We start from the raw sequence: 18,174 nt of genomic DNA, 5'->3' as shown, positions 1-18,174 counted from the left end.
TACTTCAGCATGGCCTTGGGGTTTATACATTTTCTCTCCATCTGATGGAAATGATTGTATATCAATCAGCATCCTCTTCACATATAAATGTTGAACTACATCACCTTAAATGCTATTCGAGCTAATTCAACTTCTAACTTCCAGTTTCTGCTGTTTTTAAGGTGTTTCTCGCTTTTAGTATTCCCAATGCTCAAACCGTGTTATTAGAGCTCTAGGTAGTTTTGCACACGGGCTGTAATGTTTGGAGACAGACAGCAGACAAACTTCATACACACCATTCATTAGAAACATTTATTGAATAGGCTAGGGCTGGGTCGGTAGTTCCGCTTCCCCTTCGCCGTAGCGGAATAATCCAAGCAAGGGCCGAAAAGTTGCATTGTAAATAGTTGTAGCCACATTATTACTAACTTATTTGTACGCGTTGCGCGCCACCAGGGCCCCCATGTAACAGAGGAGGTACTTTTAACGGATTTACAAACGTTTACCAAGCCGTCGAGGATCGGGAGTCAAGTTCTACCGTTACTCAAGTTTAGCTGGTGTGGACTCTCTGGTGAGCTCTGCTGCTCCGTTAGCCTGCAAATAAAGCAGATTTTTACTGTATAGTTTGCAGCCTCTGTAGTGTTATCTAAACCACCTCTTAGCCATGTTAATATGTCGTGGGAAACCCATAGCTTTGGTTGTCAGACTAGATAGCATTAGCTTGAAGCTTAACGCTGATCTCGTAGAATTGCAAGCATTGGTGTAGCTTGTCATGCTAACGTTAGCTTTAGCTAGCACACTTGTTGGCCAAGTAGTTAATGCTAACGTTAGCTTGCTAGCCGCCCCTGTTGTTACTGATTTGAAGGGCATGTTTGACAGAAATACCCTCATATGGGGAAATAATGGGCTCAACGTCGATATGTTGACATTTTGTTATCTTAACAAGAAGCAATTAAGTGTCAGCTTTTCATGTCTGTATCAAGTGCACTGGGAGAAGAGCAACTTGCATTATTCAGATGTAGCATTTGGACACAAAAAAGCCTCTACTTTGCTAAACATGTTTTCAACTTTATACTATTAATAGTAGGGGTTCAGAGGGAATAAATTGAGCTGTGGTGACTAATTTCGCCCCGCTAACAGTCTCTCCTTTCACTTAGCTTTATATGTAACATTAAGTTAACAGTCTCTGCGTTCCCCCTCACTATGAGTGTGCTAGTCAGTGTTGGGGTAGTTACTCAAAAGGCAATAGATTACACATTACTAGTTACTTTACAAAAAAGTAATGCCTTACTTTGCTACATTACTCACTGCTGAAAGTAACTACTACACTACTAGTTATATTACTTTTGGATTACTCCGTAACATCACCTGAGATGCACCATAACTTACTTACCAAATAACAATATAAAGTTAAACCTCATGTATGCCCAGATCAACACAAACCCTTATTATGAGGACATCCACAATATCTCTCTTTTATGCTCTTTAATACCACAGAGCTGACAACAAAGTTGTGAACATCAGCACAAAATTTGTCAAGAACTACTGGTGGTCGTCCGCTCTTCACTAGCACTGCTAGTTTATAGACCTTTTTCATGACAGACATGTCATAGTAGGAAAAGCACAGGTGTATTCAAAACTATTAATGATGGCTGCGTTCCACTTAGGAGAGGTCCTGGTATTGTGCATGCTGACTCACTGAACTAGCTTACTGGAACACTTGATGGAACTGAGCCATCGTTAAGGTTATCAGTTTCAGCTGTGCTTTTCCTACTATCACAAGTCAAAAATGTCTGCTGTGAAAAAGGTCCATCGCCAAATGATTTGTTTGTACACAATCATTTTTATGCTTCAATGCAGTCGCCTTCCTTATGAGCTGTGTATTTGTACTTTTAAGTAGTGGAAATTCCTTATATTAAAACATTATTGTCTGTATACTGAGATAAAGAGATGAAAGCTTGTGTAGGGGATCTCCTTACAATATTGTGGCCCAAGATGATTGGGGGGGGGGGGTTTCCCCAATTACCAAATACTAGACCAGCTTCACTTATACTATTTAGCCTAAATAATACATGTCACTATGTGGCGATGTGGACCCCAGGAAGAGTAGCTGTGCCCTTGGGATCCTATAATAAATAAACTAAATAGTTTTATAGTAGAGAGTGGTTCCCTGATTATTGGTCACCACATTCTGCTGTCTATGTAACCTTAGTGTAGCATGTGTATGGTTTAATGGATGTCTGGTTTTCTTCCAGGTACCACTTGGTGTTTCCTTTCTCTTCCGCAGTCATTTTCGGGCACATCCTCCTGTGGCGCATGAGCACACCTGCACCTCATGCTGATGTGAGCGCTCCCCCTCTGTTTGCTATCCTCGCCCGCCGTGTTCCCCTGCCTTCTTAGCCCTGTGAGGCTCCCAACGACCTGTAGTGATGTGTGATAACGGAGACCCTGAGGATAAACCCCCTGCCCCTCCGGTCAGGGTGAGCAGCACCATCTTCAGCACCAGCTCTGGCAAAGACTCACTCTCAGCCAACCACAGCTCTAAACCCCTTCCTTCTGTGCCTGAGGAGAGAAAACCTCGCCACAAGATCATCTCAATCTTCTCTGGGGCTGAAAAGGGTGAGTTTGGCCGAAATACATTAACCGTTAAATGTATTTTTGTGTTTTGCAATCGATCTAAATGTGGTCATGTGGGATTTGAATGAGGTTTTGGTTACTTTCAGGTGGTAGAAAGAAAGATCGAGACAAAGAGCGACCAGAGATCTCACCACCGTCAGACTTTGAACACACCATACATGTTGGGTTTGATGCTGTCACGGGGGAGTTCACTGTGAGTTTTCCCTGTTTGGTTGTTCTCGCACATACACATGCTTTTGACACTTGATTATTGACCAAAAACACACACACATTAACATCACGTCCTACGTCTGCATTATTTTGACACCACGTCATCTTTTGTCATACGCAGGGTATGCCAGAGCAATGGGCTCGACTACTCCAGACCTCAAACATCACCAAGTCAGAGCAGAAGAAAAACCCACAGGCCGTGCTCGACGTTCTGAAGTTCTACGACTCTACAGGCAACGGTCGTCAGAAGTACCTCAGCTTTTCATCTTCTGGTGAGGCTCCAAGTTGAATTCACACATTACTAGGGTTGGGCATCGTTTGGATTTGAACAATTCTGATTCCAATTGCGATTCTTCCTTTCGATTCCGGTTCTCATCGATTCTGATTCTTTGAGGGGTGGAGTTGAAACGGGTCACGTGCTTATTTCACAAATAAGAGGAACGTTTTATTTTGATTCAATGATGGGTTGCAGTTTTACCGGGCTTTTTCAACGTTAAATAAAGCCACACTAGAGCGCCGCTTACTGTGCTCCACGGCTGCAACACAAAACCACGGAAACCAAAAATTGCTCATGTTAAATTTAGAACCCGTGATCAGATTTGAAACTAAATCCTCAACAACAATTTAAATAAAGAATCGTAATTTTTGAAACGATTCCAAGTAGGAATCAGTTCTCAATGCCCAACCCTACACATTACGTGTATTTAGTTACCTGCAGGACATTATGACTCCACCATGTTTGTAGGTACAAGTTAATTATTGCCTGAAATTATACTTTACCCTTTTGTCTTCAAATAGATAACATTTTTTTCCCCATTCTCAGAAAGAGGAATTTGCTCAATGTTATCTCATGTAAAACGATGAGTGACCAGGCCGGTACGGAGTAAAACAGTCCAATGTGTTGAAAGGAATCCCTTTTGAGAACACCTAGTTTAATCTGGGACTACAACTTGAACTAAAACATCTTTTTTTCTTTTCTTTTCTAAATCTGCCTCTGTTTTGTTTTTTGACTCACAGAAAAAGACGCATTCACTCCGGGGCCTCAGTCTGTAAGTACTTCAAGACTTGAAACACGTGTGCAGTTTTATTTGCACTACGTTTGGTTTTACAAAGGCTAACAACCGTTTTCCTTCACTCTCAATCAGCCTGTCAAAAAAGGCACTGAACCCTCGTCTCCGAATATCAAAGACATTGACGATGACGACGACGATGAAACTCCTCCTCCTGTTGTGGCACCGAGACCAGAACACACAAAGAGTGTGAGTCCCCTGTGTTTTGTAGGCTTGACAGCACAGTGGTTATATTTACATCAACAACAACAACAAAATCATCATTGCATCATATTTCACTTTCTGGGGCATTCTTTGTGAACTTGCAGTGTTTCCTTTAGGATTGTTTTTAGCAGTGGGGGCAGCCCCGCACCCCGCGCCCCGCATCCAAATGTTTTACATATAAAACGGAACTGACACTTAGCTGCAACACAAACAAATATATTTATTCCCCTCTATTCACACACAGTGAGGCATATTTCCAGTTGTGATTGAACTGTATTTTTTGAGGAACTATAGGGCACTTAACATCTACAACAGGTCTACAAAATGGAATTTTACAAGAAATTCTTCATAGGGAAACCAAAACCCAAATGACTACATCTATAGACTATTTCCAATTTATATTATATTACACTGACTCACTTACCGTTTTAATGTTTCCAGATGTTTGATATCAGGACAATGAGCTGGCAGAACTGACAAGTTGAATGTTGTCCAATTAGAACGGACCCACCGCGGTTTCCTTTTTGGTGAATCTGTTTGTTGACAGTCGACTCGGAAGAAAGCGAACGTTTTGACAGTAAACTACATCAACACTACAGTATGTGGAGTTAAAACTGGACGGGCCCAATAACCTCTGAATAGTTCTACTTGTTGTTAACTTGCAACGTGAGCGGCATCCAGGCTCGATGGTGTTTTAAGCCCCCAACGTTGCCTTCCAGGCAGCTAACCTAAACCCTAAACAAACCCATTGCCGCGCTTCCTTGAAGGCGTCGTTGGGGGCTTAAAACACCAAACACCGGCAGCAAATGGGGGGTGCATCATGTCTGCAGGATAATTTAAAAGGCAACCGCGACTACATTGTGCCTCTGCCCTATTTCTGATACCGTGGCGGCAGAAATTTTGCCATGGCGGGCCACCACTACAAAATCAACATAGAGGAAACGACTTAAAAGGTATTTATTGAATGTTTGTCTTTGGTTATTGTTTTATTGTACAGGTGTATACTCGCTCCGTTATTGACCCCATCCCTGCTCCGAGCACGTGTCCAGACGGAGAAAGTGCCTCCAAGGCTGCAGACAGACAGAAAAAGAAGGGCAAGATGTCGGATGAGGAGATCATGGACAAACTGAGTAAATGATTAATAAATCGTTAATCTTCCAAATGTGTCACACAACAATGCAGCAGTTTCAATCCCACATGTTACATTTATTTGCTTATATTTATTATTTATTGTGATATTGTTTCCTTTTACATAATGTGATTGTTATCTGTCTTACAGGAACGATAGTCAGCATTGGAGATCCTAAGAAGAAGTACACCAGATATGAAAAAATTGGTCAGGGGTGAGTACAGATGCAAGAGTTGCATTCAGAACGTGTGATAGGATTAAAGATTTTATATGTACTATATAATATTGCTTTTATAATAATGATAGGACCTTCTTTCTCAACAGAACTGGTCATTATTCTGTATCACCATTACTTTGTTTTGTTTTTTAAACTTCCACCCACTATGTACACACACTTGGATGATATGGATTTTGACTGTTGTTAAGCTGCAGTCAGAAGGAGCCTATTTGTCATTAGGTATACTCTTTACCAAAGTAGAGCAAATGGATAGATGCCAGTTAGTACTAGGACTAAATATTCTACTTGTGATTATTGAATCCTAATATTCCAGTCTTGATAGCAGGAAATATAAGTTGTCTGAGTCATAGCTTCATTGGAAAAAAACTTAAGTTTTTGGAATTAACGGAGCTTTGTGAGATTGTGGCTTTTTTTTTAAATGATAAATGTTTTATTGTTTTTATATTTTTGAACAAACAAATACAATCGAACAGGAACCAAAACCCTCACCCACCCCCCACCCTCTGAGGTCTCGAGGAAAACACAAGAAAACAAAAATCCCACCTTGCCTAGTCGCTCTCCTCTAATTCCTCCATAGGTCTATAGTCGATGGCTTGGCTTTGTTAATCCTTGCTGTAGAGAGCTCGAGCATAACTATGTCTAGGAAGTACGCCAACCACTGTTTCCTGGAAAGTTCCAGTTTGTTCAGGTTGGCAGAATGTGCAATAGGGAGCGGGAATAACTTTAGAGACGTATCTCTTCTGAGGAGTCCAGTATGTCCTATGACACATGTTGAAGTGGATCTGCTGGTGATTTGGGTTCTTGGAACAGTGGGAAATGTTGTCCCAAACTGTCTCCCAATTAATTACATGTGGCATTTTTTTTAAATTTTTTTTTTAAGCTTCATCAGGTTTATGAAGCCAGATACTGCCATTGAGATCCTAACTTTCTCAGTCAGTAATATTCCAAACAAAGCCTCATGCCACAACGATGATAGATGAATCATGGCTCTGGGGCTTACATTCTGTTTAACACCAGGGATTCTATGTGAAAACAGGAAAGCATAAATACAACTGTTTAATGTGTGTATATGTAGGTATGTAGGTATGTATGTGTAGACTAATTTAAGTAGACTATTTGTTTAAATCTGCATTGAAGTAAATTGCTGATCTCATTTGTCTCACAGGGCATCAGGAACAGTATTCACAGCCATTGATGTTGCCACAGGACAGGAGGTAAAGAGTAATGCATTATGAGGAGATGTGGAGACTATAAAAAGACTAACCAGGGGCACAGCAGTAATACATAAACATAAGTTAACACATATACGTTAATAGTTTGTAGCAATAAGCTTTATTTATATAGCACTTTTTCTACAAGAAATACAGCTTTAAAAGTGAGACTATGTAACTGTTGCTAAACAGCTGCCACTGTGGCAGCAAGTGATAATTATAAGATAATGGTAAGTACTACGTACTGTAACAGCAACACAAGTAAAGTGACCCAGTACTGTTAGTTACACAGCAGTGTCTATTTCATATGCTACCTTGCCAGACCAATAAGGTTGTATCAACAACACTTCTGAGTATGTTGAATTGAGCAAGGGTGTGTTTTTATTTATTATGAATTAAACATAATTGTGTAAGAAGAAGAATGTGTTATTTCTTCTTTCAAAAGTTGCATCGTCTTGCTTTAATGCTTTACTGTAAGAGAGAAGAGACAATTAGAGAAAGCAGTTGAACATGTACAATACGTACTGTATACCTATGCTGTCACAATAAAGACCCAAGGAGAGTTTGGAAAATTAAATTGAATGTTAAAACTTGATACTAACGTGGTCCCTTCAGTAACAGTAGTTCTAAATATCTGGTCTCTCGCACTTCCTTTTTACAGGTCGCCATCAAACAGATCAACCTACAAAAGCAGCCAAAGAAGGAGCTGATCATCAATGAGATTCTAGTGATGAAGGAGTTGAAGAACCCCAATATTGTCAACTTTTTAGACAGGTAACACCGGGAACACACCGCAGGCGTAGGCGTCGCGGATAGCAGCGTGACGCAGCTATTTTTATTTCGGCGCCCATGTTATGCAATCTGTCCGGCCACACCGGGCAAGTAGTAAGCCTGTTTGAGTCGTGACTCACTCGGATCTTTAACCCGGCTCTTTAAATTAACTCACGAGTCGCGCGTCTCTAGTATCATTAACTGGGATCAGTTGAGAGTCCTACTACAATTCAATCTAAAATGATAACAGCACCTCTTGCAACATTAGCTACTACTAGTCCTAGTCATTTTAGCTGCCAAAGGCTTTATAACTTACAATTTCGTAGGCAACCACAACGCCACAAGTCAACTCAAGCGACTCAGTGAGCAGAGAGCCAGTCCGAGACAGGTACTTCCCGACCCGCAGACTCAGAGCTGGAAACATTGCAAGCTCGCAGACCACTCGAGAACTCAGGAGCCCTTGACGACCCGCGAGTTCTCGCGCGAATCAGCCGGCTACGTTGTCATGAGTGGATCTGTAGCAGACGAGCGAGTTAAGTCTCTCCTCGAGCTCAGGGTAAAGCAAATCCACAACAAAAGCCGTTCTTTTCACTTCTGAAATAACATACAATGTTCTACACGTAGCCTAGCTAGGGCTACTGTAGGTTTGGTGTATAAATGCAGTATGTTAAAATGCAATTAGGTCGAGCAGATAGTCGGAAATATTGCAAGCTTGCCTTGCAGACCATGGACTCGAGTCCTTGATGCCTCACGAGCCCTCGACCGCCCGTCAGTTCTTGATGACTCGTGAGCCCCCGACGACCCGCGAGCTGTCGCGTGAATCAGCCGGCTACGTTGTCATGAGTGGATCTGTAGCAGACAAGCGAGTGAACTTCATTCGAGTCAGGGTAATGCAAATCCACAACAAAAGCCATTCTTTCACTTCTGAAATAACACACACATGTTCTGCACGTAGCCTAGCTAGGCCTACTGTAGGTTTGGTGTATACATGTAGTATGTTAAAATGCAATTAGGTCGAGCAGACAGTCCGAAACATTGCAAGCTCGCCTCGGCTCGCCTATAGAGCAATACTGACTCAAGTGACTCGCACAACCCGGATCAGTTTAGTGAGTGACTCTGAATAACCTGAATCCTTAAAAGGAATCGAGTTTGCCAGGCCTAGCACGTAGTGTCCTCGTATGCCCGCGCGCTGCAGCGATAGTTTCGGCGTCTCTATTTTTTTACGAGATACGCGAGCGTATGTGTCAAGCCAGGCAGGTAATCGCATACAGGAAGACCACAGTGCAGCCGGATTCGTTACAAAAATAAAGCACATTTCAAAATAAAAACACCTGGGTTCACTAGGTGATTTCGGCTGTCTTGACGTCTCACAGCGAGACACGCGATCAGGCACACGGAGAGAGTGACACACACGCTAAAATTGGCAGTTTTCCTCACGCATCCTGTCTCTTTCTATCGGAGAGAGAGAGCGAGCCGAGAGGAGAAGGATCGCTTTGTGACCGGCGCGTAGAAATATGCGTCTGGTGTGAAATTCTAGGTGCACGATCAGGCTTGTATCTACACGACACTTAGGCCTGCGGTTTGTTCCCGCTGTAAGACTGAAAGTAAACCTGCAACCCGAGTAGAACATCCAGTCATAATTTTAACAAATCCAAAAAGTTGTCACAATAGCACGGTTGGACACCAGTGTGTGACGTCCGTGTGTTTGTGTGTGCATGTCAGTTTCCTGATGGCTGAGGAGCTGTATGTGGTGATGGAGTACCTGGCTGGCGGCTCACTGACAGATGTGGTAACAGAGACCTGTATGGATGAGGCCCAGATAGCCGCTGTCTGCCGAGAGGTACACTGCACTCTTTATAACCAGGGCTATATAAAAGAGATAAAATCCAAGTCCCTCTTCATGTAAAAGTTATTGGCCAAACAAAAAACTCGACTTTCAACAACTTTTCCCTTTCTTCCATACCTGCAGTGTTTACAAGCATTGGAGTTCCTGCATGCGAACCAGGTCATTCACAGAGACATCAAAAGTGACAATGTGTTACTCGGGATGGATGGCTCGGTCAAGCTGAGTAAGTCCTGTACTGATGTCATCCAGAGCCGCCTATTAAACTTGGATTTGTATGTTGTTTCACTGTAACTATGCATTTACTCTTCTCCATCTCTTCGACAGCCGATTTTGGCTTCTGTGCCCAGATCACTCCAGAGCAGAGCAAACGCAGCACCATGGTAGGCACGCCTTACTGGATGGCTCCCGAGGTGGTGACCAGAAAGGCCTATGGGCCTAAAGTAGACATTTGGTCACTGGGTATTATGGCCATTGAGATGGTTGAAGGAGAGCCTCCCTACCTGAACGAGAACCCACTACGAGTGAGTGAGAACATTTTAAATCAACTGTCCCTTTTTATTAATTTCTTTTGTTCATTTCCAACACTTTGACGTGAACGTATCCCAATCGAATCATCTGTACAGTAAGTAACTCTCTTAAAAGATTCAGGTTCACTTCAAAGGCACAGTGTAATGTACATAATAAGCAATCTTAATTTATATCAAAAACTAAGGTTGCACGATATTGACAAAATGTGATATTGCGATATCGATTATGAATATTACGTTATCGATATTAATTTCTATATTTTTTTAAAACATATGTAAAATTACAAAAATTAACAAATAACAATATAGTGCACAGTGAGACTAATATACGGCTCCGTAGTGCTGCTGGACCACAGGTCAGTCATGAATGAAAAATATTCCATCTATCCGACTCCAAACTGCCTGTACCGCCTTTTTTTTATAAAGTTGCGGGATAGCTACCTGTGAGGAATAGGTGCGGGATGGGATTTGGTACCATTTGTCTTGTTCAATCAGAAGCTTATTGAAGCCCTTTTTATCCACTGTGTGGATGGGCATCATATCTTTGGCCAAATAATACGTTAGCATTGGTGATTTCGGTATGTCTCTTCGAGTTCTCGTCATACTTTGTGCCACTAGCAGAAACGCCTGCTAGCGAGGCTTGTTTGGCTAGCTCTGGCGTATTAACCGAAACTGGGTTTTTTTGGGCTAGTATCGTCCACTCATGATTGGTTCCGTTTTGTTGTCTCTATCTATTTCTTCATTTACACTGTCACTCTGTCGAAATATGCACACACGTCACGTGGTACGCTCCATAGGGTTTGTCACGTAGTGGACCCGTGCGCTGACGTGCACTAACGTGTGCGAGTGGCACAGTAACCACGGTAACTGGCCAATGAAACATGATCATTGTAGCGTTTCGAGCTCTAAATCAAAGCCACACAGGCAACGGATGGGATGCAGCGCTCCACAAAATAAACTAAATATTGCATACTTGTTGTGACACTTTCGATATAACATTGCGCAACGTGATATCGCGATAACGATATTAAGTCGATATATCATGCACCCCTATCAAAAACCTTAAATAATGAGAGTTACTAATGGGATAAATGATTTGTTTGTATCAGACTTACCACCCTGCAACTGCAGTCCTTAAACTCCCATGAGTCAACACAGAAGCAGGACAAATGCTCTCAAGTGTGATGAGTTTGTCCTGCTCTACACATGCTCCAACAGCAGCATTCAAGGAATAAGCCAGGCGTTGAAAAGTTGACTTGTTAGCAGAAGTTGTCAAGCTGCAAACATATCTGTCCAGTTTGTCTGCTACCCCTGTTGAATAGGGTATTGTATTCTAGTTGTGTGCAACAACTATTGAATCAGCTTTATTGGCCAAGTATGCGTACGCATATGAGGATTATAAGTAATATACATAGTTAATATACAGATCAAATGTACTGTAACTGTAAACAGGGATACAGTTAGTGCAAGGGTGTGTGGGAGCGCAGAGAGTGTTGGAAGAAATATTTTAATGATATACATACCAGAAGTGATTTATGTACAGTACTGTATTTGCATCCACCAAAGTGCTGTGTATTTACACTGCTACAAATACCAGCAGCGTGATGCGGCGCTGGGCATCTATTCTGCGCTGGGAGCTGGAGTTTTTTTTCCCGGTCACAGAGAGTTGAAAGGTTTTGGTTAAACGTTGCACTCGTCACGATCCCTTTTTACTGAGCCACCGTCGTCGCCAAAACAGCGAAAATTGGAAGACGTGTCGTCATAGCTTCTTGGTACTTAACGACTACCGTAGTTACAACACGCATTTGAAAAAGCGAGGCGCTAGAGAGCACTATTCGTTTAATGCAAAAATACAATAGCACCGCTAGATGGGCGAAATTCCTACACAGTGTACCTTTTTAATAATCCCACCACATTTCAAACTGAACACACTGCTCTTGGTGTGTTCACATTGCATGTTACAAACTTCTGTGTAATCTGGATTAGAACCTTCAGCGTCAACCGGTTATTAACTCTTGTAAACCAGTTATCTCGTATCCCCGACAGTCTGTTGTATGGCTTTGTACTCAGCTGTCATTAAGCCCTATGGAAAAGAATAGGACTTTATGGTTGCTGTGTGAATGCTGGTTTTGAAAACGGAGTGCAACACTTCCATAAGACTTGATTAAAAACAGATGAGACTTTTTAAATGTCCTCGCTTTACCAGTTTGACTTGATTCACTTGCTGCAAGTGAGTTATTTCTTGAAACTAGATTTCACAGTTTTTCCTTTTTTTTCTTTCGTCTCTTAACCCTTTGGCAGGCATTATACTTGATTGCCACAAACGGCACACCCGAGCTTCAGAACCCAGAGAAGCTGTCTCCGGTCTTCAGAGACTTCCTCAACCGTTGCTTGGAAATGGATGTAGAGAAAAGAGGCGGAGGCAAAGAGCTGCTGCAGGTTAAAAACTCTTCCTGTTATTAGATTATGTTCATTGAACTTATCTTGTGTTTTGATTAAACATGCACTTAATTCAATGGTTTTTCCCTTTTCCCTCGCCTTCTCCTTCATGATCTTTGCCCGTGGCGCGCAGCATCCGTTCCTGAAGCTGGCGAAGCCCCTCTCCAGTCTCACACCTCTCATCCTGGCAGCCAAGGAAGCCATGAAGGGCAACCGTTAGCTGATGAAACGAGCTATCCTGCCTTCCCATGCTGTGCACAGATATGTGCCAACCATTTAGATTTCGTGCCAGACAATAGGCTGAGAGTGACTTTCCACTCTTGATGCACCAGCCTTATAAGCCCTGACAAACCTCACTGTGAAGAAGACCAAAAATATAGAGCACAACTCCACCGCTGTCCATATGAACTCCATTCTCACGTCAGAAGACAAGTCAAAACTGTTAGCTTCAGAGTCGGGCGTAGTTCTTTTGTACAACAAATCTCCTTGTGATAAGTTAGGGCTAGGCTTGTATTTAACTTGGAATGGAAAAGATGCCTAGTTCTATTTAGTTTTTTTTAATCAACTGCCTTAAAGAAATGCAGATTGTTGCCTAATGTATTGTTGATTGTGTCAATGTTTCTCTTCCCATGATTTTACTACCTTTGTAATTGACCTTTTCAGCATGTCAGTGTCTTAGTGATTTTGATACTTGAATTTCATATGTGTCCCCCTTCTTGTTATGTAGTTGGTCTCATTCAATGAACACTCTTGCTATTTCCACATTGTCTCGTGTTTTATGGACATTTTCTCTTACCGGTTTTATAGGAAACATTTCAGTACATTCTTCATCATGAACATGTGCTGTGATTGTGTCGTTCAGACCTACTGTACCAGTCTTCCCTTGTATCATTAGTCTCCTGATACCAGAGGTGCACCTTACAGGCTAATTAAAATGTTAGATTGACAGGGTTTATACTTTCTTCCTTATTGTTATTAAAAAAAAAATGAGTATTGTATGTTGAACTCTGTCTTTTGTGTTCTTCTGGACTAAACAAATGCGCTTTTTCCATGTGTATATTGTGTAGTTAATGTTTAGTTTGACCATATCATAGTGGTTAGCTGTCGGAGCCTTGTAAAGACAATTTGTTCTGTTTATTTTTCTTTTTCTGGACGACTAACAACCTTGTCTGCGCACTCAAATAAATGCAACTGTTTGTGCTTTTGTGATTTGAGAGTGAAAGTGATTGTTGTGCAGTAATATATATTTTGTTTAAATTATTAAACCAGAAGGAAACAAATGAGACTAGACTTATATATATATATATATGTAGTGCAATATAGCATAACAATTCCTATCTATCCTGAATGTTTGAGGTAGAATTGGTAGAACCAATGAAGCCTTTCTTTTATTACCAATGTTGGCTTTATGGCTTTAAAACTGGATTCTCTACAGCGCGTGTCAAACTCCAGGCCTGCGGGCCGAACCCGGTCCTTTCCACAGAAGCAGAGTTTTTTCTAAATTAAAGTTGGGAAACTAAAAAAGGGAAATTAAAAATGTAATCTTTATTTTTGCTTGATTTGCTAAATTCTAAGATTTCTAAGGAACTATTTGCTGCCTTTTTCAGGGCTTTATGTGGACCAAACTGTAAGTGAGAAGACTATATGAGACATGCAATAATTAAGTCAAAGATATTTGACTTTTTCAAAATAAAAGCATGAAAATAAACTATATGGCTGGCCCTTGATGCGATTCTCTTTTTCCAGTATGGCCCTTAGTGAAGTTGAGTTTGACACCCCTGCTCTACAGGCAGTGCAGATACAAAATTAGGATGTAGCTCGAGGTGTAAAGTAGTATATGTATATAGTAGGCGCTTTTTAAAAAAATATTTAATTTGAGACAATACAAGAAACCACAAGTGATACAAGACATAAACATAAACAGTCACAAAGAGAAAAAATATATAAAAGAGAGAGAAAAAAATAAGAGAGTTAGTAAAATAAAACTAGCAGTTGCAGTGCAAAATTAAATATTTCATGTGCTTTTTCAGTCACTTTTCAAATTCCTACCCCTATACATATTACTCTAGGCCATTCTTCTGTCAGGTATAATTGTAATGGGGATCATTCCCTTACAAAAACATCGAGCGTATTTCTTAGTACATGTGATAATCTCTTCAATGGCAAGATAGACATACATTTTTCATACCACATTGTAATATTAGGAGGATCTTCGTCTAACCATTTATGTAGTATTGTGAGGCGTGCAGCATACAAAGCGACTCTTAAGAATGTACCTGTACCTACGATCACAATTGGTATCCAGTGGGCGCTTTAATTCTGAAGTTTTTGCCCGGAAGTGTAACCGTTTTAGATACCCGCTGAGGTCAGGCGGCTGTAGCTGTAGCTCAAAAGCCGCTGTAACGAAACTGCTACTGTATTTATTTATTGTTTTACCTTTGTGTGTAATGGCACTCCAACTGAAAGACAAAGACGCATATCAAAGACTGAACTATCTTTACCAGGTAGGAAATAAATAAGGTAAAAGCTAATCGCTGTCATGGTAGCAGCGGCAGTATTAACGTGGCTAACATGCCGGCTACTTTTTGCTAAGCAGCCATGTAATGATTTCACTCCACCGGTGTTATCTCTTTACAGGCAGCACATTGTGTTTTATCCCAAAACCCGGAAAATGTGGAGCTGGCTCGTTTCTACTGCTTCACACAGAGGACCATTGCAAGGCGTTTAGTTCTCAGACAGTGAGTTAATTTTATTTCAATATGATCTAGTTGTTTCTTCCGTCTGTTATTGATTTTATTTTGAAGGCCGAAATACAGCAAGGCGCTGTCACTTCCGAGTGTTGACTTTATTTGCGTCCCATTCGTTTCCCTGTCACACAGGGAATTATTTATTTTGAGTCAATCCCACAAACCACGTCCTACTACTGTTAATTACTCACTAGAGCAACACATGTATATTAATCCTAGCTGACAACAGTCTTTAGTTTGAGTAATGTTTACTGAAAACTACAGAGCCAATCTGTTAATAACAAATGTACTGAGCCATTTTAAATACGGAAACTTTTTTGTGACCCATTTTCAAAGATGTACATCTTCAGTAGGAACCAATGGGCTTGGGGATGAGCAGCAAAAAGAAAAGTATACAATAACACCAGCCTGATCCTTTTAATCTAACCTGTTCATAGGTAGGTTTTCAACAGGTTAGCGTGCAGTTTAGTGTCCCAAATTCCACTATGGCCACGCCAAGACCCGCCCTATGAAGCAGCTCGATTGGTTGGGGTTGGGGTTAGGCATTTGACCTCGAGTGGTTAAGGTTAGGATAGCCGATTGGTTAGGGGATAGGACCTGTACAAAAGGTGTTACGTTACGGGGAATTTGGGACACTAAAATGCACGTATACCTTTTCTTTTTTTTTTCCAAGATTATTTTTTGGGCTTTTCCGCCTTTATTTTGACAGGACAGCTAGGGGCGAGAGAGAGGGGGAAGACATGCAGGAAATTGTCACAGCTCGGCTTCGAACCCTAGATCTCTGCTTCGAGGCGTAAACCTCTCAATATATGTGCGCCTGCTCTACCCAGTGACCCATCCCGGCCACACGTATACCTTTTCAACATCTGTTAATTGTGGATATTATTGCAGAGACCCATCCGTGAAGAGAACATTATGTAAGAAGTGCTGCTCATTGCTCATCCCTGGTGTAACTGCTTCAACAAGACAACGAAGTAAGTCGGTTCATCATTTATAGCGACAGTCCAAGTTCCTGCTGCTACCTTGCATTGCACACTGAATGTGTTTTAGATTGGCGATGTCCTAAACAGCTCATTTATGCGTTTTAATCTCAATTTGTGTGAAGACAAAAGGACACTAACCTATTTGTTAACTTGTGTCATTAGGAAAAAACAGCAGGACCCGCTTCACTGTTGTGCGGTGCCTCAGCTGTGGGCAGAGCAAAACGTTTCTGAATGATCCGGATCATTGTTTATGGGTAGACCAGCCCGAGGCTCAGCTGGAGCAACAAAAGCAGCCAGGTGACAGAGCTCACCTGGACACTATACACCAGCCTCCCAGAGGATGCTTTCCACACACATACTGTGCTTATCTCAGTCCCTCCAGAAAAACGCGATTATGCGATCACATAATTCAATGCATAATCAGCCAAAGTCCACATATTTATGCGGGTGCCGCATTTTTTCAAATACGCCGCACTTTCGCCGCATAAATTGCCGATTTCCGAGCAGAATATGCGGGGCTTGCATGATTTCATAATCCCCGTATTTTCGTTGCAAAAAAGTCACATATATGTTAGCAGAAAGTTGAAAAATGTTGCGTTTACTTCACACAAGAGCAGCCATTTTCCCGTTGCCATGGGAACGTTATGAAGTGACGTAATTACGCGACGTGAACATCATCGAAAAGCTGCAAACCCCGCGATGAAGCCACGATGGAACCGCAGTCTTTGCAAGTTCCCGCAGTTTCATCGCATACAATTGCATAAATATCCCGCATATTCCATCGCATGTTTTAAGAAAACGTGCCGCATAATCAAGGATTTTTGCCGGCAACAATCACAAAAAAAATAATTCTGGAAGGACTGTCATCTAAACAATATTCTGCACTGAAGCATCAAGATTCGTACTATAAGCCGTGTTTTTTTTTTTTTTTTCTAAGATGTTTCAACTACCATTGAGGCAATAAGAGGGCAGCTGACCATTATTTATTCTCTCTCACCCACAGATCCAGGCCCTTCTATTAAAAAACAGCCAAAAGACACAAAGCCTGACGTGTCTTCGAAACCCGGCGCTGCCCAGAGCACTGCCAGCACGTAGCAGCAGTTCTTTTTCTGACTGACATATGAAGGACTGATGTAAAAAACACTTTTGAATATAGGTGTAACTATTATGTTAAATAGATCTACAATATTTTAGTATTTTCATTGATTTAGTAACTTCTTGGCCTCTGTGGTATAATTTTTTGTATCTTTCTGCAGTGTACACAGTGTGATTTTTAATGCCACCGACAGATGGCCACCGTGTGGCGTGCTACCCATGTAGGATTTAAAGGAACACGTGTTGGTGATGAGACTGTTAATTTTTTTTCAAAAAGTAAAACTTTGATGGTAATGCTTTAATTAAAAAGACGCCGACAAGAATGAATTAAATTAATTCTATACAGTAAAAATCTCTTCACCATTAACAATTTGTTGTCAGTTACTTTACTTAAAGTGCTCATATTATGAAAAAAAAAAAACACTTTCTGGGATTTGGGGTGTTATTTGTGTGTCTTTGGTGCTTCCACACTTTGAAAAAAAACCCATTGATGCTGTTCTGAGTGAGATACGGTTTCTGAATGTATCCTGCCTTCAGTCTCCGGGTGAGCTGGTCAAAATCTGCACGGCTTTCTACGTCACTAGCTGAAACGAGGGGCCTAGGGGGCAAATCATTAGCATGCTAGCGCTAGCATGCTAGCTCATTCTCAATGGCAAAGCATTGCTACAACACACAAACTCACCCTAATCTACAAAATAAATTGTATAGAACTACTTCCATGTCCCTGTTCTGCAGGTATTTCACGCAAAGTTGGAAGTGCGCCCTCGTTTAGAAGAAGTCTCCCGGCTAATCCTGCCTTGTACTGACTGAAGTTAGAGAAACAGCTAGCTCATGTAGTCCTTACCTAGCTACTGAGCATGTGTGACTGACAACAAAGATGGAACAGAAGTGAGATGCCTCACTCTGTAGCTAAAACAGAGAGCTCAACACACAGGGTGAAAAGAGGAGCTGCAGCAATGTGCAGTACAACAAAAATATGGTGTGTTTTAAAAATTAAACCATGTAAACCTATTCTGGTACAACCTCTAAATACAATTATGAACCTGAAAATGAGCATAATATGGCCACTTTAAAGGTTGATTTAAAAT

General features: G+C 41.4%; 2 protein-coding genes across 2 annotated transcripts; both read left to right on the top strand.

Annotated features, from left to right (window-relative positions):
- Positions 1-283: 283 nt before the first annotated feature.
- Positions 284-13,470, top strand: pak2b (p21 protein (Cdc42/Rac)-activated kinase 2b). Its single transcript, XM_078259661.1, has 15 exons — positions 284-550; positions 2,235-2,598; positions 2,703-2,809; positions 2,948-3,098; positions 3,844-3,875; positions 3,972-4,085; positions 5,098-5,230; positions 5,380-5,443; positions 6,633-6,681; positions 7,340-7,452; positions 9,172-9,289; positions 9,419-9,518; positions 9,620-9,816; positions 12,124-12,261; positions 12,395-13,470. The coding sequence occupies exons 2-15, from the start codon at positions 2,409-2,411 to the stop codon at positions 12,479-12,481; spliced, it is 1,593 nt and encodes a 530-aa protein (XP_078115787.1). The 5' UTR covers positions 284-550; positions 2,235-2,408; the 3' UTR covers positions 12,482-13,470.
- A 1,127-nt stretch (positions 13,471-14,597) lies between these two features.
- Positions 14,598-18,173, top strand: rpp21 (ribonuclease P subunit p21). The gene is made up of 5 exons (XM_078259660.1): positions 14,598-14,765; positions 14,899-14,999; positions 15,900-15,982; positions 16,154-16,288; positions 16,995-18,173. The coding sequence occupies exons 1-5, from the start codon at positions 14,709-14,711 to the stop codon at positions 17,084-17,086; spliced, it is 468 nt and encodes a 155-aa protein (XP_078115786.1). The 5' UTR covers positions 14,598-14,708; the 3' UTR covers positions 17,087-18,173.
- Position 18,174: the final 1 nt, after the last annotated feature.

Source organism: Sander vitreus, chromosome 9 (genome assembly GCF_031162955.1).
Source record: "Sander vitreus isolate 19-12246 chromosome 9, sanVit1, whole genome shotgun sequence".
NCBI lineage: Eukaryota > Metazoa > Chordata > Actinopteri > Perciformes > Percidae > Sander > Sander vitreus.
The sequence above is the reverse complement of the archived record's forward strand: the minus strand, read 5'-3'. Positions and strand labels throughout refer to the sequence as shown.

Bases quoted from the DNA above. Each gene is read 5' to 3' on its own strand.
- pak2b (XM_078259661.1), top strand. From the start codon at position 2,409: ATGTGTGATAACGGAGACCCTGAGGATAAACCCCCTGCCCCTCCGGTC. The intron at 3,876-3,971 runs GTAAGTACTTCA...ACTCTCAATCAG, and splicing joins TCACTCCGGGGCCTCAGTCT to CCTGTCAAAAAAGGCACTGA. The intron at 9,817-12,123 runs GTGAGTGAGAAC...ACCCTTTGGCAG, and splicing joins TGAACGAGAACCCACTACGA to GCATTATACTTGATTGCCAC.
- rpp21 (XM_078259660.1), top strand. From the start codon at position 14,709: ATGGCACTCCAACTGAAAGACAAAGACGCATATCAAAGACTGAACTAT. The intron at 15,983-16,153 runs GTAAGTCGGTTC...TTGTGTCATTAG, and splicing joins TGCTTCAACAAGACAACGAA to GAAAAAACAGCAGGACCCGC. The intron at 16,289-16,994 runs GTGACAGAGCTC...TCTCACCCACAG, and splicing joins GGAGCAACAAAAGCAGCCAG to ATCCAGGCCCTTCTATTAAA.